The following is a 23,002-nucleotide window of genomic DNA, read 5'->3' on the forward strand; positions in this document are numbered from 1 at the left end:
TTTGGGGCCAGCGACCATAATTCTATTTGTTTTAAAATAGTGATGGAAAAGGATAGACCAGATCTAAAGGTTGAAGTTCTAAATTGGAGAAAGGCCAATTTTGACAGTATGAGGCAAGAACTTTCAAAAGCTGATTGGGGGCAGATGGTCGCAGGTAAAGGGATGGCTGGAAAATGGGAAGCCTTCAGGAATGAGATAACGAGAATCCAGAGAAAGTATATTCCTGTCAAGGTGAAAGGGAAGGCTGGTAGGTATAGGGAATGCTAGATGACTAAAGAAATTGAGGGTTTGGTTAAGAATAAGAAGGAAGCATATGTCAAGTATAGACAGAACAGATCGAGTGAATCCTTAGAAGAGTATAAAGGAAGTAGGAGTATACTTAAGAGGGAAATCAGGAGGGCAAAACGGGGACATGAGATAGCTTTGGCAAATAGAATTAATGAGAATCCAAAGAGTTTTTACAAATACATTAAGGACAAACGGCTAACTAGAGAGAGAATAGGGCCACTCAAAGATCAGCAAAGCGGCCTTTGTGTGGAGCCACAGAAAATGGGGGAGATATTAAATGTGTATTTTGCTTCAGTGTGTACTGTGGAAAAGGATATGGAAGATATAGACTGTAGGGAAATAGATGCTGACATCTTGCAAATTGTTCATCTTACAGAGGAGAAAGTGCTGGATGTCTTGAAACGGGTAAAGGTGGATAAATCCCCAGAACCTGATCAGGTGTACCCTAGAGACATGATTGCTGGGCCTCTTGTTGAGATATTTGTATCATCGATAGTCACAGGTGAGGTGCCGGAAGACTGGAGGTTGGCTAACGTGGTGCCACTGTTTAAGAAGGGCAGTAAAGACAAGCCACGGAACTATAGACCAGTGGGTGGTGGGCAAGTTGTTGGAGGGAATCCTGAGGGACAGGATGTACATGTATTTGGAAAGGCAAAGACTGATTAGGGATAGTCAACATGGATTTGTGCATGGGAAATCATGTCTCACAAACTTGATTTGAGGTTTTTGAGGAAGTAACAAAGAGGATTAATGAGGGCAGAGAGGTAGATGTGATCTATATGGACTTCAGTAAGGCGTTTGACAAGGTTCCCCATGGGAGACTGATTAGCAAGGTTAGATCTCACGGAATACAGGGAGAACTAGCCATTTGGATACAGAACTGGCTCAAAGGTGCTGGTGTTTTTCAGACTGGAGGCCTCTGACTTGTGGAGTGCCACAAGGATCGATGCTGGGTCCTCTACGTTTTGTCATTTACATAAATGATTTGGATGCGAGCATAAGAGGTACAGTTAATAAGTTTGTAGATGACACCAAAATTGGAGGTGTAGTGGACAGCGAAGAGGGTTACCTCAGATTACAACAGGATCTTGACCAGATGGGCCAATGGGCTAAGAAGTGGCAGATTGAGTTTAATTCAGACGAATGTGAGGCATTACATTTTGGGAAAGCAAATCTTAGCAGGACTTATACACTTAAGGTCCTAGAGAGTGTTGCTGAACAAAGAGACCTTGGAGTGTAGGTTCATAGTTTGTTGAAAGTGGAGTCGCAGGTAGATAGGATAGTGAAGAAGGCATTTGGTATGTTTTCCTTTATTGGTCAGAGTATTGAGTACAGGAGTTGGGAGGTCATGTTGCGGCTGTACAGGGCATTGTTTAGGCCACTGTTGGAATATTGCGTCTCCTTCTGGTCTCCTTCCTATCGGAAAGATGTTGTGAAACTTGAAAGGGTTCAGAAAAGATTTACAAGCATGTTGCCAGGGTTGGAGGATTTGAGCTATAGGGAGAGGCTGAACAGGCTGGGGTTGTTTTCCCTGGAGCGTCCGAGGTTGAGGGGTGACCTTATAGAGGTTTATAAAATTATGAGGGGCATGGATAGGGTAAATCGGCAAAGTCTTTTCCCTGGGGTTGGGGAGTCCAGAACTAGAGGGCATAGGTTTAGGGTGAGAGGGGAAAGATATAAAAGAGACCTAAGGAGCAACTTTTTCACGCAGAGGGTGGTACATGTGTGGAATGGGCTGCCAGGGGAAGTGGTGGAGGCAGGTACAATTGCAACATTTAAGAGGCATTTGGATGGATATATGAATAGGAGGGATTTGGAGGAATGTGGGCTGTATACTGGCAGGTGGGACTAGATTGGGTTGGGATACCCGTCCACGCCGACCAGATATCCCAACCCAATCTAGTCCCACCTGCCAGCACCTGGACCATATCCCTCCAAACCCTTCCTATTCATATACACATCCAAATGCGTCTTAAATGTTGCAATTGTACCAGCCTCCATCATATCTTCTGGCAGCTCATTCCATACACGTACCACCCTCTGCGTGAAAAAGTTGCTCCTTAGGTCTCTTTTATATCTTTAATGACTCTATGAAATGTTCATTATCCTTTTCCACAGTAACCCTGAATCTTATGATACAGTGTGGCGCTGGAAAAGCACATCCAATCAGGCAGCATCCGAGGAGCAGGAGAATTGACGTTTCGAGCATAAGCCCTTCATCAGGAGTATGCTCAAAACATCAATTCTCCTGCTCCTTGGATGTTGCCTGACCGGCTATGCTTTTCCAGGACCACACTTTCTGACTCTGATCTCTAACATCTGCAGTCCTCACTTTCTCCCTTATGATACAGTGACCACTGTCTCACAAGTATTCTCCTAATGACTTCGGGCCCATTTCACTCCCTAAGAACCAGGTCTAGAAGTGTTTTCTTTTGGTGTTGAATTGGAAATTTACTGCTGGGGAAAAGAAAATCTTGATTACACTTTAGGGATTCTTGCCCTTTACTACAATCCCAGTTTATAATTGGACAATTATGCTCCTCCAGTATAACAAACAATATAATTTTTGTCCCTTTCTGCAATTTCTTTTGTAAATTTGTTCCTGTCTATCCTTTCTACAAGTTGCTGAGAAGTCTGGACTCTGTCACAGATCAAAAGTCTGCCTAATTTGTTCAACGATGTAGACCTTCACTGCCCCCAAGAATTCCAAGACTAACTCCAAATTCTTCCAGATTCTCCATCCATATGGTAGTCGCATATTCTGAGAAGGAGTCATTATTCCAGACCATCTAAGCAGCTGAAGATAGTTATGAGTGTCGGGCAACACATTACACATAACATTCATCAACAAAGACTTGATGGGCTTCTTGGGCAGTGAATTGTTTTGGAGCTCATGAAAAGGGTGAAACAGGTCATCCTTTTTCTTGTGGTGGAGATGTTAAGTGGACAATGTTGGTCAAGACACCGGAAGAACCCTGGGTCTCCTCCCTATAGTATAATTAGTCTTTGCTAACCAACTGAAGCTCAAGGGCAAATGGGGCATTAAATGCAGGCCCAGCCAGCGATGTCCACATCCTACAAATGATTTTACAACACCTCAAGCTGAGGCTTCAGTTTAAGCTGCAGAAACACCATTTCTATTGATCCAAGTCATCATAATGTTGTTGGATCAGAAGCAAAATAAAAATCACTGCAGTTGGGCTTGAGAGCTTTGTGGTCACAACAATCAGTTGGCTATCAAGAGGATAAAGGAAAGCAACAAAAAATAAGATGTACATCATTGTTATACCAAAGAGTTGTTTTTCTTAGCGAAGAGAAGGCTGAGGGGGGACCCCGATTGATAATTAGGGACATAGATAGGAAGAAGCTTTTCTCCTTGGTAAAGGGGTCACTAACCAGGGGCATAGATTTAGGCTTTTGCCTGATACATTGATTTTCCTGCTCCACGGATGCTGCCTGACCTGCTGTGCTTTTCCAGCTAATCTTGACTCTAATCTCCAGCATCTGCAGTCCTCCCTTTTGCCCAGATTTAAGGTACAGGGCAAGAGGTTGAGAGGGAATTTAAGGAAGAATTCTTTCACCCAGAAGGTGATGGATATCCAGAACTCGCTGTCTGAAAGAGTGATAGAGGAGAGAACATTTGAGTATTTAGCTGAACACTTGAAAAGGCATTCTAGGGTAGGTTCCAAGTGCTGGATAGTAAGACCACAGTAGGTAAGTGGTTGATGAACAGTACAAACACAGGGTGTAGGTTTGCTCGCTGAGCTGTAGGTTTGATATCCAGATGTTTCATTACCTGGCTAGGTAACATCATCAGCTGTTGTCTCCTGCTTTCTATTTATATCTTACTCCTGGATGGGGGTTCCTGGGGTTTGTGGTGATGTCATTTCTTGTTTGTTTTCTGAGGGGTTGATAGATGGCATCTCGATCTATGTGTTTGTTTATGGCGTTGTGGTTGGAGTGTCAGGCCTCTAGGAATTCTCTGGCATGTCTTTGGTTAGCCTGTCCCAGAATAAAACTGAGCTACCTAAACCACAACCTGAGCTACAAACCTTCACAAACCTTGCGAGTATGGGCTGAAGGACCTCTTTCTATGTTACAAAACTCTGTGACTCAATGATAACCAGGAGGTGACACCTTGATATTGACTTTCCTATCCCAATGCTAATTTAAAAAGTGGACAAGCAAGAGGCTGGAAGAATACAGCAAGCCAGGCAGCATCAAGAGGACGAGAAGTGTTGCCTGACTTGCTGTGCTCTTCCAGCCTCCTGCTCGTCTACCTTGAATTCAGCATCTGCAGTTTTTTTTGTCTCTAACCAATCCGACTTTAAGCCAGAAGGGCAGGGAACAAAAACATAAATTGCTGGAAAGTTTCAACAGGTCTGGCAGCATCTGTGGAGCGATATCAGAGTTAATGTTTCTGGTCCAGTGACCCTTCCTCAGGGCAGTTCTGTTTGTGCTTCAGATTTCCAGCATTCACTGTTGTTCCAGATTTTATGTCCAGGGGTTGGACGCAGTACTGTGTCAGTACCAGCAGAGGGCATGATATCACCACATATCAATAAGAATCTAACCAGCCATTCAGCCCATCATGACTGCACCCAGCTCTGCAAGGAGAAAGTGAGGTCTGCAGATGCTGGAGATCAGAGCTAAAAATGTGTTGCTGGAAAAGCGCAGCAGGTCAGGCAGCATCCAAGGAACAGGAAATTCGACGTTTTGGGCATAAGCCCTTCATCAGCCCCATTCCTGATGAAGGGCTTATACCCGAAACGTCGAATTTCCTGTTCCTTGGATGCTGCCTGACCTGCTGCGCTTTTCCAGCAATACATTTTCAGCTCTGCACCAGCTCTGCAAACAAACACCATTACCTGGTGCCAATCTGCTGATTTTCCCCATACCCTTGCCCCTTATTTCTATTCAAATGATCATCCAATGAATTCTCGAATGCTCCAATTGACCCTTACTCCCCAGTCACACATGATAACTGTGTTTTAGTTTCCCCTCGTGTTTTTGCCTCCAAAATGTCCCTGAAAGATCTCACTGAAAATAATTGCATCCTGTGGCCTAATTATTTCTTGCAAACATATAAATTAATTTTTAAAACTTGGGAACGTAAGGTTAAATGCCATGATGGCAAATGGTGAAATATAATATCGATTAACGGAATTTGGAATCACCAATTATCATTAAAATCCCATCTGGGTTCATTAATGTAAAGGATGAGAGAAGGAAATATGCCATCCTTACCCTGTCTGGCTTACATGTGACTCCAGACACACAGTAACGTGGCAGACTCTTCAGTGACCAGAAACATTAACTCTGATATCGCTCCACAGATGCTGCCAGACCTGTTGAAACTTTCCAGCAATTTATGTTTTTGTTCCCTGCCCTTCTGGCTTAAAGTAGGATTGGTTAGAGACAAAAAAAACTGCAGATGCAGAACCGGCCAAGTATACCACCCAATTCAAGGGCAATTAGATTATTTAACACAGGAGCAGTTGTAGGCCATTCAGCCCATTGAATCTGCTGTTATTCAGTGAGATCATGGCTGACCTGATAATCCTCAATTCTATTTCCCTGCTTTTTCCCCATAACTCTTGATTCCCTTACTGATTAAAAATGGGTCTATCTCAACCTCCAATATCCCAGCCTCAACCACCCTCTGTGGTACACAATTTCACAGATTCACCCCCCTCAGAGGAGAAATACCTCCTCATGTCTGTTTCAAATTGGAATCCCTTTATTCTGAGGTTTTGCTCTCTGAGACTCTTCCAGAAGGGGAAACAACCTTTCTGCATCTACCCTGTCGAGTCCTACAATAGTCTCGCGTGTCATCTCTCATTCTTCGAAATTCCAACAAAACCGATCCAAATCAAGTCAACTTCTCCTCATAAGTCAGCCCCTCCATACCTGATGTTAGCCGAGTGAACCTTCTCTGGACTGCCTCCAAATCCCAGCAAATCTTTCTCTAGATAGTGGGTTTACAACAGTGTGAAGTATTCCAGTTATGGTTTGATTAATGCCTGGTGTAGTTTTCACCAAACCTCCCTACTGTTGCACTTTGATTTAAAAAAACAATTCCATCTGCCTTCCCTATTATCCAGTAAACGTGGACACTAGCTTTTTGTGATTCACGGATGAGGACTCCCAAATCCCTCTATCCCACAGCTCTCTACAGCCTTTCTCCATTTAAATAATATTCACCTTCTCTCTGAGCCAAGAGATGGAAAATGGAGAGAGTTAGGTGCTTGTTTTTTTGACTAGAGCACTGTACATGGGCTGTAGCCCTCTATGACTCTATTCTTCCAGCCCAACCTGCCTAACCTCACATTTCCCCACATTATATTCCACCTGCCAAGTTTTTGCCCATTTTTGTATTTGCATTTAACCCTCCTATATCCCTTGACACAGGCTTTGTGTCTTTCCCACTACTTGTCTTCCCACATGTTTTTGTCTCATCTGCAAACCTGGTGATAGTACATTCACTTTCCTCTAAGTCAATAATATATTGGTAAATAATTATTGTCCCAGCACTGACCCATGTTAGAATGACTTTCAAAAGCTGATTGGGAGCACATGTTCGCAGGTAAAGGGATGGCAGGAAAATGGGAAGCCTTCAGAAATGAGATAACGAGAATCCAGAAAAAATATATTCCTGTTAGGGTGAAAGGAAAGGCTGGTAGGTATAGGGAATGCTGGATGACTAAAGAAATTGAGGGTTTGGTTAAGAATAAGAAGGGGAAAAGTGAGGTCTGCAGATGCTGGAGATCAGAGCTGAGAATGTGTTGCTGGAAAAGCGCAGCAGGTCAGGCAGCATCCAAGGAACAGGAGATTCGACATTTCGGGCATAAGCCCATTCCTGATGAAGGGCTTATGCCTGAAACGTCGAATTTCCTGTTCCTTGGATGCTGCCTGACCTGCTGCACTTTTCCAGCAACACATTCTCAGCTAAGAATAAGAAGGAAGCATATGTCAGGTATAGACAGGATAGATCAAGTGAATCCTTAGACGAGTATAAAGGAAATAGGAGTATATTTAAGAGGGAAATCAGGAGGGCAAAAAAGGGACGTGAGATAGCTTTGGCAAATAGAATTAATGAGGATTCAAAGAGTTTTTACAAATACATTAAGGACAAAAGGGTAAATAAGGAGAAAATAGGGTCCCTCAAAGATCAGTAAGGCAGCCTTTGTGTGGAGCCGCAGAAAATGGGGGAGATACTAAATGAGTATTTTGCATCAGTTTGTACTGTGGAAAAGGATATGGAAGATATAGAATGTAGGGAAATAGATGCTGACACCTTGCAAATTGTTCGTATTACAGAGGAGAAAGTGCTGGATGTCTTGAAATGCATAAAAGTGGATAACGCCTCAGGACCTGATTCCCAGAACTCTGTGGGAAACTAGAGAAGCGATTGCTGGGCCTCTTTCTGAGATATTTGTATCATCGATAGTCACAGGTGAGGTGCAGGAAGACTGGAGGTTGGCTAACATGGTGTCACTGTTTAAGAAGGGCAGTAAAGACAAGCCAGGGAACTATAGACTGGTGAGCCTGACATTGGTGGTGGGCAAGTTGTTGGAGGGAATCCTGAGGGACAGGATGTACATGTATTTGGAAAGTCAAGGACTGATTAGGGATAGTCAACATGATTTTGTGCGTGGGTAATCATGTCTCACAAACTTTATTGAGTTTTTTGAGCAAGTAACAAAGAGGATTGATGAGGGCAGAGTGGTAGATGTGATCTATATGGACTTCAGTAAGGTGTTCGACGAGGTTCCGCATGGGAGACTGATTAGCAAGGTTAGATCTCACGGAATACAGGAGGGTCTGATCTAATGTACCTTGGCTGTACTTTCTCTCCAAAGCAAGGACACCCTGCAGAGCGGTGAGGCTGCAGATGGATGTGAACAGAGTCAGGTGAAGCGGAGAAATGATTTTCTCCGATCAAATGATTCCGACAAACCGAATCTGTCGTTGCCTCCGATTCTGTGGGGTACTTGACGAATGCCAGTGCAACCTGGGGCCAGGCAGATACTCACTACTCTGCAGACATCCAACCAAAAGCCAACAACCCAACATATGGTATCGAAGACACGTAGCAAGACTCTCTCAGCGACCAGGCAGTCTGCTACGGATGTGGGCTGTGCCGTTCCGGCCAACTGAAGCAAAATATTGCGGGGATGCTGGCAATCAGAGATAAAAACAGAAAGTGCTGGAGAAATGCAGCAGAGAGAAACGAAAAAAATCAGTTCGCGCTTCGAGTCCGGTGTGACTCTCTTTCAAGACGGGCAGATTCCGAGTGTTTTGTTACCCCTGGAAGAGCTGGTTTGTTAACAATGACCTTTAACCTAGCGGAGAGCTCACCCAGGACAGAGAGTTTGAACTCCTTCTCAGCAAAGACAATCGTGTCATCCTTGGCGGTCACTTCACAGCGATACGTGGCCATGTCATCACGGGTGACCCGGAGCAGCTCGATGCTGTACCCCTTCATTTTCGCCCGGTCCTTGTATTCACCTTCACGCAAAACAAACCAGAAAAAGACTGTAAGGTTAAAGGTGGGTGGGCACTTGCATTTACGCAGCACCTTTCATGTCCATGGAACATCCCAAAAATAGCCCATGGAACTATGTCAAAGAAGAGCAGGGAATATGTGCTCAGGACTTTGCTTTAGTACATCGGACTCTTTACCATCCTCTCCAACAGAGCAGACTGCACCCCCAGGTTGATCTCTTTTGTAAATCTATGTTTAAATATATTAAAATGACAGTTAAAGCTCCCAAAGACTGGACCCCATTTCCATAGGAGTGGAGCTACCCTGAACTCCTCATCTACGTTCGGTTCACCACCCATGCCCTCCACCTCCTCCATGACTTTCGGTTCCCCGGTCCCAACACCTCATCTTCACCATGGACGTCCAGTCTCTGCAGTGTGTGTGTGTGTGTGAGAGAGAGCGAGAGAGAGCGAGAGGCTATTTCACTGTGTCAGACCTACCAGTCAGAGCACGATCAAAGTACATGAAGGTGACTTGTTTTCCTTTGATTTTCTTCCATTCCACCCGAGGGGTCTGAGTTGATTGCAAGTTGAAGACACAGGGAAGATGAGCCGCTGGAAACAACAAGCACAAAACCGTATGAGTGGGGGATCAGGGGTGACAGGCGGGGCTCTGGATGGGGAATTCTCCAATGCTAGGCAATTCTACAGATCCCCGTTAAATGTTAGTCGGCAACCAGCCACGTGTGGACTGGGGGTAGGGGCCTGGTGCGGAGGTAGGGTGGGAGCCTGGTGTGGAGTGGGGATTAGGGCCGAGTGTAGAGTGGGGGTAGGGGCATTGTGTGGAATTGGGGTAGGGGCCTGGTGCGGTGTGGGGGTAGGGGCCGGGTGTGGAGTGGGGGTAGGGGCCTGGTGCGGAGTGGGGTAGGGGCCTGGTGTACAGTGGGGGTTGGGGCCTGGTGTGGAGTGGGGGTAGGGGCCTGGTGCAGAGTGGGGTAGGGGCCTGGTGTACAGTGGGGGTGGGGGCCTGGTGTAGATTGGGGGTGGGGGCCTTGTTTGGAGTGGGGATCAGGGCCTAGTGTAGAGTGGGGGTAGGGGCATTGTGTGGAGTGTGGGTAGGGGGCTGGTGCAAAGTGGGTTAGGGGCCTGGGTTGGAGTGGGGATTGGGGCCTGGTGTGGAGTGGGGGTTCGGGCCTGGTGTGGAGTGGGGGTAGGGGCCTGGTGCAGAGTGGGGTAGGGGCCTGGTGTACAGTGGGGGTGGGGGCCTGGTGTGGAGTGGGGGTAGGGGCCAGGTGTAGAGTGGGGTAGGGGCCAGGTGTAGAGTGGGGGTTGGGGTCTGGTGTACATTGTGGATGGGGGTCTGGTGTGGCGTTGGGGTAGGGGCCTGGTGTGGAGTGGGGGATGGAGCCAGGTGTAGAGTGGGGTAGGGTCCTGGTGTGGAGTGGGGGGTAGGGGCCTGGTGTAGAATGGGGGTAGGAGCCTGGTGCAGGGTGGGGTAATGGCCTGATGTAGAGTGGGGTAGGGGCCTGGTGTAGAGTGGGGGTGGGGGCCTGGTGTAGAGTGGGGGTAGAGGGCAGGTGTAGAGTGGGGTAGGGGCCTGGTGTACAGTGGAGGTGGGGGCCTGGTGTGGAGTGGGGATTAGGGCCTAGTGTAGAGTGGGAGTAGGGGCATTGTGTGGAGTGGGGGTAGGGGCCTGGTGCGGAGTGGGGATGGGAGCCTGGTGTGGAGTGGGAGTTGTGGCCTGGTGTGGAGTGTGGGGTTGGGGCCTGGGTTGGAGTGGGGATTGGGGCCTGGTGTGGAGTGGGCGTAGGGGCCTGGTGTGGAGTAGGAGTTGGAGTCAGGTGTAGAGTGGGGTAGGGGCCTGGTGTATAATGGGGGTAGGAGCCTGGTGCAGGGTGGGGTAGGGTCCTGATGTAGAGTGGGGTAGGGGCCTGGTGTAGAGTGGGGGTGGGGGCCTGGTGTAGTGTGGGTAGGGGCCTGGTGTAGAGTGGGGGTAGGGTCCTGGTCCAGAGTGGGGTAGGGGCCTGGTGTACAGTGGGGGTGGGGGCCTGGTGTGGAGTGGGGGTAGGGAGCTGGTGCAGAGTGGGTTAGGGGCCTGGGTTGGAGTGGGGATTGGGGACTGGTGTGGAGTGGGGGTTCGGCCCTGGTGTGGGGTGGGGGTTGGGGCCTGGTGTGGAGTGGGGGCCGGGTGCGGTGTGGGGGTAGGAGCCGGGTGTGGAGTGGGGGTAGGGGCCAGGTGCGGAGTGGGGTAGGGGCCTGGTGTTCAGTGGGGGTGGGGGCCTGGTGCAGAGTGAGGGTGGGGGCCTGGTGTGGAATGGGGGTGGGGGCCTGGTGCAGTGTGGGGGTGGGGGCCTGGTGTGGACTGGGGGTAGGGGCCTGGTGTGGAGTGTGGGTAGGGGCCTGGTGTGGAGTGGGGATTAGGGCCTAGTGTAGAGTGGGAGTAGGGGCATTGTGTGGAGTGGGAGTTGGGGCCTGGTGTGGAGTGTGGGGTTGGGGCCTGGGTTGGAGTGGGGATTGGGGCCTGGTGTGGAGTGGGGGTTGGGGCCTGGTGTGGAGTGGGGGTTGGGGCCTGGTGTGGAGTTGGGGTGGGAACCTGGTGCAGAGTGGGTAGGGGCCTGGTGTACAGTGGGAGTGGGGGCCTGGTGTGGACTGGGGGTAGGGGCCAGGTGTAGAGTGGGGGTAGGGGGCCAGGTGTAGACTGGGGGTAGGGGCCTGGTGTGGAGTGTGGGTAGGGGCCTGGTGTGGAGTGGGGATTAGGGCCTAGTGTAGAGTGGGAGTAGGGGCATTGTGTGGAGTGGGAGTTGGGGCCTGGTGTGGAGTGTGGGGTTGGGGCCTGGGTTGGAGTGGGGATTGGGGCCTGGTGTGGAGTGGGGGTTGGGGCCTGGTGTGGAGTTGGGGTGGGAACCTGGTGCAGAGTGGGTAGGGGCCTGGTGTACAGTGGGAGTGGGGGCCTGGTGTGGACTGGGGGTAGGGGCCAGGTGTAGAGTGGGGGTAGGGGGCCAGGTGTAGAATGGGGGTAGGGGCCTGGTGTAGAGTGGGGGTAGGGGCCAGGTGTAGAGTGGGGGTAGGGGCCTGGTGTAGATTGGGGGTGGGGGCCTTGTTTGGAGTGGGGATCAGGGCCTAGTCTAGAGTGGGGGTAGGGGCATTGTGTGGAGTGTGGGTAGGGGGCTGGTGCAAAGTGGGTTAGGGGCCTGGGTTGGAGTGGTGATTGGGGCCTGGTGTGGAGTGGGGGTTCGGGCCTGGTGTGGAGTGGGGGTAGGGGCCTGGTGCAGAGTGGGGTAGGGGCCTGGTGTACAGTGGGGGTGGGGGCCTGGTGTGGAGTGGGGGTAGGGGCCAAGTGTAGAGTGGGGTAGGGGCCAGGTGTAGAGTGGGGATTGGGGTCTGGTGTACAGTGTGGATGGGGGTCTGGTGTGGCGTTGGGGTAGGGGCCTGGTGTGGAGTGGGGGATGGGGCCTAGCGTGGAGTGGGAGATGGAGCCAGGTGTAGAGTGGGGTAGGGTCCTGGTGTGGAGTGGGGGTAGGGGCCTGGTGTAGAATGGGGGTAGGAGCCTGGTGTACAGTGGGGGTGGGGGCCTGATGTAGAGTTGTTTAGCGGCCTGGTGTAGAGTGGGGGTGGGAGCCTGGTGTACAGTGGGGGTAGGGGCCTGGTGCAGAGTGGGGTAGGGGCCTGGTGTACAGTGGGGTAGGGGCCTGGTGTAGAGTGGGGGTAGGGGCCTGGTGTACAGTGGGGGTTGGGGCCTGGTGTGGAGTTGGGGTAGAAGCCTGGTGTGGAGTGGGGGTAGGGGCCAGGTGTAGACCGTGGTAGGGGCCTGGTGTGGAGTGAGGGTTGGAGCCTGGTGTGGAGTGGGGGATGGGGACAAGCGTGGAGTGAGAGTTGGAGCCAGGTGTAGAGTGGGGTAGGGGCCTGGTGTGGAGTGGGCGTAGGGGCCTGGTGTGGAGTGGGAGTTGGAGTCAGGTGTAGAGTGGGGTAGGGGCCTGGTGTATAATGGGGGTAGGAGCCTGGTGCAGGGTGGGGTAGGGTCCTGATGTAGAGTGGGGTAGGGGCCTGGTGTAGAGTGGGGGTGGGGGCCTGGTGTAGTGTGGGTAGGGGCCTGGTGTAGAGTGGGGGTAGGGTCCTGGTCCAGAGTGGGGTAGGGGCCTGGTGTACAGTGGGGGTGGGGGCCTGGTGTGGAGTGGGGGTAGGGAGCTGGTGCAGAGTGGGTTAGGGGCCTGGGTTGGAGTGGGGATTGGGGACTGGTGTGGAGTGGGGGTTCGGCCCTGGTGTGGGGTGGGGGTTGGGGCCTGGTGTGGAGTGGGGGCCGGGTGCGGTGTGGGGGTAGGGGCCGGGTGTGGAGTGGGGGTAGGGGCCAGGTGCGGAGTGGGGTAGGGGCCTGGTGTTCAGTGGGGGTGGGGGCCTGGTGCAGAGTGAGGGTGGGGGCCTGGTGTGGAATGGGGGTGGGGGCCTGGTGCAGAGTGGGGGTGGGGGCCTGGTGTGGACTGGGGGTAGGGGCCTGGTGTGGAGTGTGGGTAGGGGCCTGGTGTGGAGTGGGGATTAGGGCCTAGTGTAGAGTGGGAGTAGGGGCATTGTGTGGAGTGGGAGTTGGGGCCTGGTGTGGAGTGTGGGGTTGGGGCCTGGGTTGGAGTGGGGATTGGGGCCTGGTGTGGAGTGGGGGTTGGGGCCTGGTGTGGAGTGGGGGTTGGGGCCTGGTGTGGAGTTGGGGTGGGAACCTGGTGCAGAGTGGGTAGGGGCCTGGTGTACAGTGGGAGTGGGGGCCTGGTGTGGACTGGGGGTAGGGGCCAGGTGTAGAGTGGGGGTAGGGGGCCAGGTGTAGACTGGGGGTAGGGGCCTGGTGTGGAGTGTGGGTAGGGGCCTGGTGTGGAGTGGGGATTAGGGCCTAGTGTAGAGTGGGAGTAGGGGCATTGTGTGGAGTGGGAGTTGGGGCCTGGTGTGGAGTGTGGGGTTGGGGCCTGGGTTGGAGTGGGGATTGGGGCCTGGTGTGGAGTGGGGGTTGGGGCCTGGTGTGGAGTTGGGGTGGGAACCTGGTGCAGAGTGGGTAGGGGCCTGGTGTACAGTGGGAGTGGGGGCCTGGTGTGGACTGGGGGTAGGGGCCAGGTGTAGAGTGGGGGTAGGGGGCCAGGTGTAGAATGGGGGTAGGGGCCTGGTGTAGAGTGGGGGTAGGGGCCAGGTGTAGAGTGGGGGTAGGGGCCTGGTGTAGATTGGGGGTGGGGGCCTTGTTTGGAGTGGGGATCAGGGCCTAGTCTAGAGTGGGGGTAGGGGCATTGTGTGGAGTGTGGGTAGGGGGCTGGTGCAAAGTGGGTTAGGGGCCTGGGTTGGAGTGGTGATTGGGGCCTGGTGTGGAGTGGGGGTTCGGGCCTGGTGTGGAGTGGGGGTAGGGGCCTGGTGCAGAGTGGGGTAGGGGCCTGGTGTACAGTGGGGGTGGGGGCCTGGTGTGGAGTGGGGGTAGGGGCCAAGTGTAGAGTGGGGTAGGGGCCAGGTGTAGAGTGGGGATTGGGGTCTGGTGTACAGTGTGGATGGGGGTCTGGTGTGGCGTTGGGGTAGGGGCCTGGTGTGGAGTGGGGGATGGGGCCTAGCGTGGAGTGGGAGATGGAGCCAGGTGTAGAGTGGGGTAGGGTCCTGGTGTGGAGTGGGGGTAGGGGCCTGGTGTAGAATGGGGGTAGGAGCCTGGTGTACAGTGGGGGTGGGGGCCTGATGTAGAGTTGTGTAGCGGCCTGGTGTAGAGTGGGGGTGGGAGCCTGGTGTACAGTGGGGGTAGGGGCCTGGTGCAGAGTGGGGTAGGGGCCTGGTGTACAGTGGGGTAGGGGCCTGGTGTAGAGTGGGGGTAGGGGCCTGGTGTACAGTGGGGGTTGGGGCCTGGTGTGGAGTTGGGGTAGAAGCCTGGTGTGGAGTGGGGGTAGGGGCCAGGTGTAGACCGTGGTAGGGGCCTGGTGTGGAGTGAGGGTTGGAGCCTGGTGTGGAGTGGGGGATGGGGACAAGCGTGGAGTGAGAGTTGGAGCCAGGTGTAGAGTGGGGTAGGGGCCTGGTGTGGAGTGGGGGTAGGGGCCTGGTGTAGAGTGGGGGTGGGTGCCTGGTGTAGTGTGGGTAGAGGCCTGGTGTAGAGTGGGGTTAGGGGCCTGGTCCGGAGTGGGGTAGGGGCCTGGTGTACAGTGGGGGTGGGGGCCTGGTGTGGAGTGGGGGTAGGGGGCTGGTGCAGAGTGGGGTAGGGGCCTGGTGTACAGTGGGGGTGGGGGCCTGGTGTGGAGTGGGGATAGGGGCCTGGTGTAGAGTGGGGTAGGGGCCAGGTATAGAGTGGGGGTTGGGGCCTGGTGTACAGTGGGGGTGGGGGCCTGGTGTGGAGTGGGGGTAGGTAGGGACCAGGTGTAGAGTGGGGTAGGGGCCAGGTGTAGAGTGGGGGTTGTGGTCTGGTGTACAGTGTGGATGGGGGTCTGGTGTGGCGTTGGGGTAGGGGCCTGGTGTGGAGTGGGGGATGGGGCCTAGCGTGGAGTGGGAGATGGAGCCAGGTGTAGAATGGGGGTAGGAGTCTGGTGCAGGGTGGGGTAGGGGCCTGATGTAGAGTGGGGGTGGGGGCCTGTGTAGAGTGGGGGTAGGGGGCAGGTGTAGAGTGGAGTAGGGGCCTGGTGTACAGTGGAGGTGGGGGCCTGGTGTGGAGTGGGCATTAGGGCCTAGTGTAGAGTGGGAGTAGGGGCATTGTGTGGAGTGGGGGTAGGGGCCTGGTGTGGAGTGGGGGTAGGGGCCTGGTGTGGATTGGGGGTTGGGGCCTGGTGTGGAGTGTTGGTAGGGGCCTGGTGTGGAATGGGAGTTCGGGCCTGGTGTGGAGTGGCGGTTGGGGCCTGGTGTGGAGTGGGGGTTGGGGCCTGGTGTAGAGTGGGGTAGGGGCCAGATATAGAGTGGGGGTTGGGGTCTGGTGTACAGTGTGGGTGGGGGTCTGGTATACAGTGGCGGTGGGGGCCCAGTGTGGAGTGGGGGTTGGAGCCTGGTATGGAATGGGGGTAGGGACCTGGTGTAGAGTAGGGGTTGGGGTCTGGTGTACAGTGGGGGTGGGAGCCTGGTGTACAGTGGGGGTAGGGGCCTGGTGCAGAGTCGGGTAGGGGCTTGGTCCACAGTGGGGTAGGGGCCTGGTGTAGAGTGGGAGTAGGGGCCTGGTGTACAGTGGGGGTGGGGGCCTGGTGTGGAGTTGGGGTAGAAGCCTGGTGTGGAGTGGGGGTAGGGGCCAGGTGTAGACCGGGGTAGGGGCCTGGTGTGGAGTGGGGGTTGGAGCCTGGTGTGGAGTGGGGGATGGGGACGAGCGTGGAGTGGGGGTAGGGGCCTGGTGTAGAGTGGGGGTGGGGGCCTGGTGTAGAGTGGGGGTGGGGGCCTGGTGTAGTGTGGGTAGGGGCCTGGTGTAGAGTGGGGTTAGGGGCCTGGTCCGGAGTGGAGTAGGGGCCTGGTGTACAGTGGGGGTGGGGGCCTGGTGTGGAGTGGGGGTAGGGGTCTGGTGCAGAGTGGGGTAGGGGCCTGGTGTACAGTGGGGGTGGGGGCCTGGTGTGGAGTGGGGATAGGGGCCTGGTGTGGAGTGGGGTAGGGGCCAGGTATAGAGTGGGGGTTGGGGCCTGGTGTACAGTGTGGGTGGGGGTCTGGTGTACAGTGGGGGTAGGGGTCTGGTGCAGAGTGGGGTAGGGGCCTGGTGTACAGTGGGGGTAGGGGCCTGGTGCAGAGTGGGGTAGGGGCCTTGTGTACAGTGGGGGTGGGGGCCTGGTGTGGAGTTGGGGTAGGGGCCTGGTGTGGAGTGGGGGTAGGGGCCAGGTGTAGACCGGGGTAGGGGCCTGGTGTGGAGGGGGGTTGAAGCCTGGTGTGGAGTGGGTGTTGGAGCCTGGTGTGGAGTGGGGGATGGGGCCTAGCGTGGAGTGGGAGTTGGAGCCAGGTGTAGAGTGGGGTAGGGGCCTGGTGAGGAGTGGGGGTAGGGGCCTGGTGTAGAATGGGGGTAGGAGCCTGGTGCAGGGTGGGGTAGGGGCCTGGTGTTCAGTGGGGGTGGGGGCCTGGTGCAGAGTGGGGTGGGGGCCTGGTGTGGAGTGGGGGTAGGAGCCTGGTGCAGAGTGGGGTAGGGACCTGGTGTGGACTGGGGGTAGGGGCCTGGTGTGGAGTGGGGATTAGGGCCTAGTGTAGAGTGGGAGTAGGGGCATTGTGTGGAGTGGGAGTTGGGGCCTGGTGTGGAGTGTGGGGTTGGGGCCTGGGTTGGAGTGGGGATTGGGGCCTGGTGTGGAGTGGGGGTTGGGGCCTGGTGTGGAGTGGGGGTTGGGGCCTGGTGTGGAGTTGGGGTAGGGGCCTGGTGCAGAGTGGGTAGGGGCCTGGTGTACAGTGGGGGTGGGGGCCTGGTGTGGACTGGGGGTAGGGGCCAGGTGTAGAGTGGGGGTAGGGGGCCAGGTGTAGAATGGGGGTAGGGGCCTGGTGTAGAGTGGGGGTAGGGGCCAGGTGTAGAGTGGGGGTAGGGGCCTGGTGTAGATTGGGGGTGGGGGCCTTGTTTAGAGTGGGGATCAGGGCCTAGTCTAGAGTGGGGGTAGGGGCATTGTGTGGAGTGTGGGTAGGGGGCTGGTGCAAAGTGGGTTAGGGGCCTGGGTTGGAGTGGTGATTGGGGCCTGGTGTGGAGTGGGGGTTCGGGCCTGGTGTGGAGTGGGGGTAGGGGCCTGGTGCAGAGTGGGGTAGGGGCCTGGTGTACAGTGGGGGTGGGGGCCTGGTGTGGAGTGGGGGTAGGGGCCAAGTGTAGAGTGGGGTAGGGGCCAGGTGTAGAGTGGGGATTGGGGTCTGGTGTACAGTGTGGATGGGGGTCTGGTGTGGCGTTGGGGTAGGGTCCTGGTGTGGAGTGGGGGTAAGGGCCTGGTGTAGAATGGGGGTAGGAGCCTGGTGTACAGTGGGGGTGGGGGCCTGATGTAGAGTTGTGTAGCGGCCTGGTGTAGAGAGGGGGTGGGAGCCTGGTGCAGAGTGGGGGTAGGGGCCTGGTGTACAGTGGGGGTTGGGGCCTGGTGTGGAGTTGGGGTAGAAGCCTGGTGTGGAGTGGGGGTAGGGGCCAGGTGTAGACCGTGGTAGGGGCCTGGTGTGGAGTGGGGGTTGGAGCCTGGTGTGGAGTGGGGGATGGGGACAAGCGTGGAGTGAGAGTTGGAGCCAGGTGTAGAGTGGGGTAGGGGCCTGGTGTGGAGTGAGGGTAGGGGCCTGGTGTAGAGTGGGGGTGGGGGCCTGGTGTAGTGTGGGTAGAGGCCTGGTGTAGAGTGGGGTTAGGGGCCTGGTCCGGAGTGGGGTAGGGGCCTGGTGTACAGTGGGGGTGGGGGCCTGGTGTGGAGTGGGGGTAGGGGGCTGGTGCAGAGTGGGGTAGGGGCCTGGTGTACAGTGGGGGTGGGGGCCTGGTGTGGAGTGGGGATAGGGGCCTGGTGTAGAGTGGGGTAGGGGCCAGGTATAGAGTGGGGGTTGGGGCCTGGTGTACAGTGGGGGTGGGGGCCTGGTGTGGAGTGGGGGTAGGGACCAGGTGTAGAGTGGGGTAGGGGCCAGGTGTAGAGTGGGGGTTGTGGTCTAGTGTACAGTGTGGATGGGGGTCTGGTGTGGCGTTGGGGTAGGGGCCTGGTGTGGAGTGGGGGATGGGGCCTAGCGTGGAGTGGGAGTTGGAGCCAGGTGTAGAATGGGGTAGGGTCCTGGTGTGGAGTGGGGGTAGGGGCCTGGTGTAGAATGGGGGTAGGAGTCTGGTGCAGGGTGGGGTAGGGGCCTGATGTAGAGTGGGGGTGGGGGCCTGTGTAGAGTGGGGGTAGGGGGCAGGTGTAGAGTGGAGTAGGGGCCTGGTGTACAGTGGAGGTGGGGGCCTGGTGTGGAGTGGGCATTAGGGCCTAGTGTAGAGTGGGAGTAGGGGCATTGTGTGGAGTTGGGGTAGGGGCCTGGTGTGGAGTGGGGGTAGGGGCCTGGTGTGGATTGGGGGTTGGGGCCTGGTGTGGAGTCGGGGTAGGGGCCTGGTGTGGAATGGGAGTTCGGGCCTGGTGTGGAGTGGCTGTTGGGGCCTGGTGTGGAGTGGGGGTTGGGGCCTGGTGTAGAGTGGGGTAGGGGCCAGATATAGAGTGGGGGTTGGGGTCTGGTGTACAGTGTGGGTGCGGGTCTGGTGTACAGTGGCGGTGGGGGCCCAGTGTGGAGTGGGGGTTGGAGCCTGGTATGGAATGGGGGTAGGGACCTGGTGTAGAGTAGGGGTTGGGGTCTGGTGTACAGTGGGGGTGGGAGCCTGGTGTACAGTGGGGGTAGGGGCCTGGTGCAGAGTCGGGTAGGGGCTTGGTCCACAGTGGGGTAGGGGCCTGGTGTAGAGTGGGGGTAGGGGCCTGGTGTACAGTGGGGGTGGGGGCCTGGTGTGGAGTTGGGGTAGAAGCCTGGTGTGGAGTGGGGGTAGGGGCCAGGTGTAGACCGGGGTAGAGGTCTGGTGTGGAGTGGGGGTTGGAGCCTGGTGTGGAGTGGGGGATGGGGACGAGCGTGGAGTGGGGGTAGGGGCCTGGTGTAGAGTGGGGGTGGGGGCCTGGTGTGGAGTTGGGGTAGAAGCCTGGTGTGGAGTGGGGGTAGGGGCCAGGTGTAGACCGGGGTAGGGGCCTGGTGTGGAGTGGGGGTTGGAGCCTGGTGTGGAGTGGGGGATGGGGACGAGCGTGGAGTGGGGGTAGGGGCCTGGTGTAGAGTGGGGGTGGGGGCCTGGTGTAGAGTTGGGGTGGGGGCCTGGTGTAGTGTGGGTAGGGGCCTGGTGTAGAGTGGGGTTAGGGGCCTGGTCCGGAGTGGGGTAGGGGCCTGGTGTACAGTGGGGGTGGGGGCCTGGTGTGGAGTGGGGGTAGGGGTCTGGTGCAGAGTGGGGTCGGGGCCTGGTGTACAGTGGGGGTGGGGGCCTGGTGTGGAGTGGGGATAGGGGCCTGGTGTAGAGTGGGGTAGGGGCCAGGTATAGAGTGGGGGTTGGGGCCTGGTGTACAGTGTGGGTGGGGGTCTGTTGTACAGTGGGGGTAGGGGTCTGGTGCAGAGTGGGGTAGGGGCCTGGTGTACAGTGGGGGTAGGGGCCTGGTGCAGAGTGGGGTAGGGGCCTGGTGTACAGTGGGGGTGGGGGCCTGGTGTGGAGTTGGGGTAGGGGCCTGGTGTGGAGTGGGGGTAGGGGCCAGGTGTAGACCGGGGTAGGGGCCTGGTGTGGAGGGGGGTTGAAGCCTGGTGTGGAGTGGGTGTTGGAGCCTGGTGTGGAGTGGAGGATGGGGCCTAGCGTGGAGTGGGAGTTGGAGCCAGGTGTAGAGTGGGGTAGGGGCCTGGTGAGGAGTGGGGGTAGGGGCCTGGTGTAGAGTGGGGGTGGGGGCCTGGTGTAGAGTGGGGGTAGAGGGCAGGTGTAGAGTGGGGTAGGGGCCTGGTGTACAGTGGAGGTGGGGGCCTGGTGTGGAGTGGGGATTAGGGCCTAGTGTAAAGTGGGAGTAGGGGCCTGGTGCGGAGTGGGGATGGGAGCCTGGTGTGGAGTGGGAGTTGTGGCCTGGTGTGGAGTGTGGGGTTGGGGCCTGGGTTGGAGTGGGGATTGGGGCCTGGTGTGGAGTGGCGGTAGGGGCCTGGTGTGGAGTGGGAGTTGGAGCCAGTTGTAGAGTGGGGTAGGGGCCTGGTGTAGAATGGGGGTAGGGGCCTGATGTAGAGTGGGGTAGGGGCCTGGTGTAGAGTGGGGGTGGGGGCCTGGTGTAGTGTGGGTAGGGGCCTGGTGTAGAGTGGGGGTAGGGTCCTGGTCCAGAGTGGGGTAGGGGCCTGGTGTACAGTGGGGGTGGGGGCCTGGTGTGGAGGTGGGGTAGGGGGCTGGTGCAGAGTGGGTTAGGGGCCTGGGTTGGAGTGGGGATTGGGGCCTGGTGTGGAGTGGGGGTTCGGCCCTGGTGTGGAGTAGGGGTTGGGGCCTGGTGTGGAGTGGGGGTTCAGGCCTGGTGTGGAGTGGGGATTGGGGCCTGGTTTGGAGTGGGGGTTGGGGCCTGGTGTGGAGTGGGGTAGGGGCCTGGTGTACAGTGGGGGTGGGGGCCTGGTGTGGAGTGGGGATAGGGGCCAGGTGTAGAGTGGGGTAGGGGCCAGGTATAGAGTGGGGGTTGGGGTCTGGTGTACAGTGTGGGTGGGGGTCTGGTGTACAGTGGCGGTGGGGGCCCAGTGTGGAGTGGTGATTGGAGCCTGGTCTACAGTGGGGGTAGGGGCCTGGTGCAGAGTGGGGTAGGGGCCTGGTGTACAGTGGGGGTGGGGGCCTGGTGTGGAGTTGGGGTAGGGGCCTGGTGTGGAGTGGGGGTAGGAGGCAGGTGTAGAGTGGAGTAGGGGCCTGGTGTACAGTGGAGGTGGGGGCCTGGTGTGGAGTGGGGATTAGGGCCTAGTGTAGAGTGGGAGTAGGGGTATTGTGTGGAGTGGGGGTAGGGGCCTGGTGTGGATTGGGGGTAGGGGCCTGGTGTGGATTGGGGGTTGGGGCCTGGTGTGGAGTGGGGGTAGGGGCCTGGTGCACGGTAGGGTAGGGGCCTGATGTAGAGTTGGGTAGGGGCCTGGTGTAGAGTGGGGGTGGGGGCCTGGTGTAGAGTGGGGGTTGGAACCTGGTGTACAGTGGGGGTAGGGGCCTGGTGCAGAGTTGGGTAGGGGCCTGGTGTATAGTGGGGGTAGGGGCCTGGTGCAGAGTGGGGTAGGGGCCTGGTGTTCAGTGGGAGTGGGGGCCTGGTGTGGAGTTGGGGTAGGGGCCTGGTGTGGAGTGGGGGTAGGGGCCTGGTGTGGAGTGGGAGTTGGAGCCTGGTGTGGAGTGGGGGTTGGAGCCTGGTGTGGAGTGGGGGTTGGAGCCTGGTGTGGAGTCGGGGATGGGGCTTAGCATGGAGTGGGAGTTGGAGCCAGGTGTAGAGTGGGGTAGGGGCCTGGTGAGGAGTGGGGGTAGGGGCCTGGTGTACAGTGGAGGTGGGGGCCTGGTGTGGAGTGGGGATTAGGGCCTAGTGTAGAGTGGGAGCAGGAGCATTGTGTGGAGTGGGGGTAGGGGCCTGGTGCGGAGTGGGGATGGGAGCCTGGTGTGGAGTGGGAGTTGGGGCCTGGTGTGGAGTGTGGGGTTGGGTCCTGGGTTGGAGTGGGGATTGGGGCCTGGTGTGGAGTGGGGGTTGGGGCCTGGTGTGGAGTCGGGGTAGGGGCCTGGTGTGGAGTGGGGGATGGGGCCTAGCGTGGAGTGGGAGTTGGAGCCAGGTGTAGAGGGGGGTAGGGGCCTGGTGTAGAATGGGGGTAGGAGCCTGGTGCAGGGTGGGGTAGGGGCCTGATGTAGAGTGGGGTAGGAGCCTGGTGTAGAGTTGGGGTGGGGGCCTGGTGTAGTGTGGGTAGGGGCCTGGTGTAGAGTGGGGGTAGGGTCCTGGTCCAGAGTCGGGTAGGGGCCTGGTGTACAGTGGGGGTGGGGGCCTGGTGTGGAGTGGGGGTAGGGGGCTGGTGCAGAGTGGGTTAGGGGCCTGGGTTGGAGTGGGGATTGGGGCCTGGTGTGGAGTGGGGGTTAGGCCCTGGTGTGGAGTGGGGGTTGGGGCCTGGTGTGGAGTGGGGGTTGGGGCCTGGTGTGGAGTGGGGGTATGGGCCTGGTGCAGAGTGGGGTAGGGGCCTGGTGTACAGTGGGGGTGGGGGCCTGGTATGGAGTGGGGATAGGGGCCAGGTGTAGAGTGGGGTAGGGGCCAGGTATAGAGTGGGGGTTGGGGCCTGGTGTGGAGTGGGGGATGGGGCCTAGCGTGGAGTGGGAGTTGGAGCCAGGTGTAGAGTGGGGTAGGGGCCTGGTGTAGAATGGGGGTTGGGGTCTGGTGTACAATGTGCGTTGGGGTCTGGTGTACAGTGGCGCAGGGGGCCCAGTGTGGAGTGGGGGTTGGAGCCTGGTATGGAATGGGGGTAGGAGCCAGGTGTAGAGTGGGGTAGGGGCCTGGTGTGGAGTGGGGGTAGGGGCCAGGTGTAGACTGGGGTAGGGGCCTGGTGTGGAGTGGGGGTAGGGGCCAGGTGTAGAGTGGGGGTGGGGGCCTGTTGTAGAGTGGGGGTGGGGGCCTGGTGCAGAGTGGGGTAGGGGCCTGGTGCAGAGTTGGGGTAAGGGGCTGGTGCAGAGTGGGGGTAGGGGCCTGGTGTGGAATGGGGGTAGGGGCCTGGTGTAGAGTAGGGGTAGGGGCATTGTGTGGAGTGGGGGTAGGGGCCTGGTGTAGAGTAGGGGTAGGGGCATTGTGTGGAGTGGGGGTTGGGGCCTGGGTTGGAGTGGGGATTGGGGCCTGGTGTACAG

General features: G+C 57.0%; 1 protein-coding gene across 1 annotated transcript in view; it reads right to left on the reverse strand.

Annotated features, from left to right (window-relative positions):
- The window catches only part of LOC132821199 (junctional adhesion molecule B-like), a 111,026-nt gene that overhangs the window by 25,729 nt on the left and 62,295 nt on the right, over positions 1-23,002 (reverse strand). Inside the window, exons 3-4 of the mRNA XM_060833844.1 lie at positions 9,277-9,390; positions 8,650-8,799 (exon numbers count right to left, since the gene is read on the reverse strand). Of these exons, the coding sequence (XP_060689827.1) occupies positions 8,650-8,799; positions 9,277-9,390 (264 nt within the window). The remainder of the gene's footprint in view (positions 1-8,649; positions 8,800-9,276; positions 9,391-23,002) is intronic.

The sequence above is a fragment of the Hemiscyllium ocellatum genome, chromosome 12, assembly GCF_020745735.1.
Source record: "Hemiscyllium ocellatum isolate sHemOce1 chromosome 12, sHemOce1.pat.X.cur, whole genome shotgun sequence".
Lineage (NCBI taxonomy): Eukaryota > Metazoa > Chordata > Chondrichthyes > Orectolobiformes > Hemiscylliidae > Hemiscyllium > Hemiscyllium ocellatum.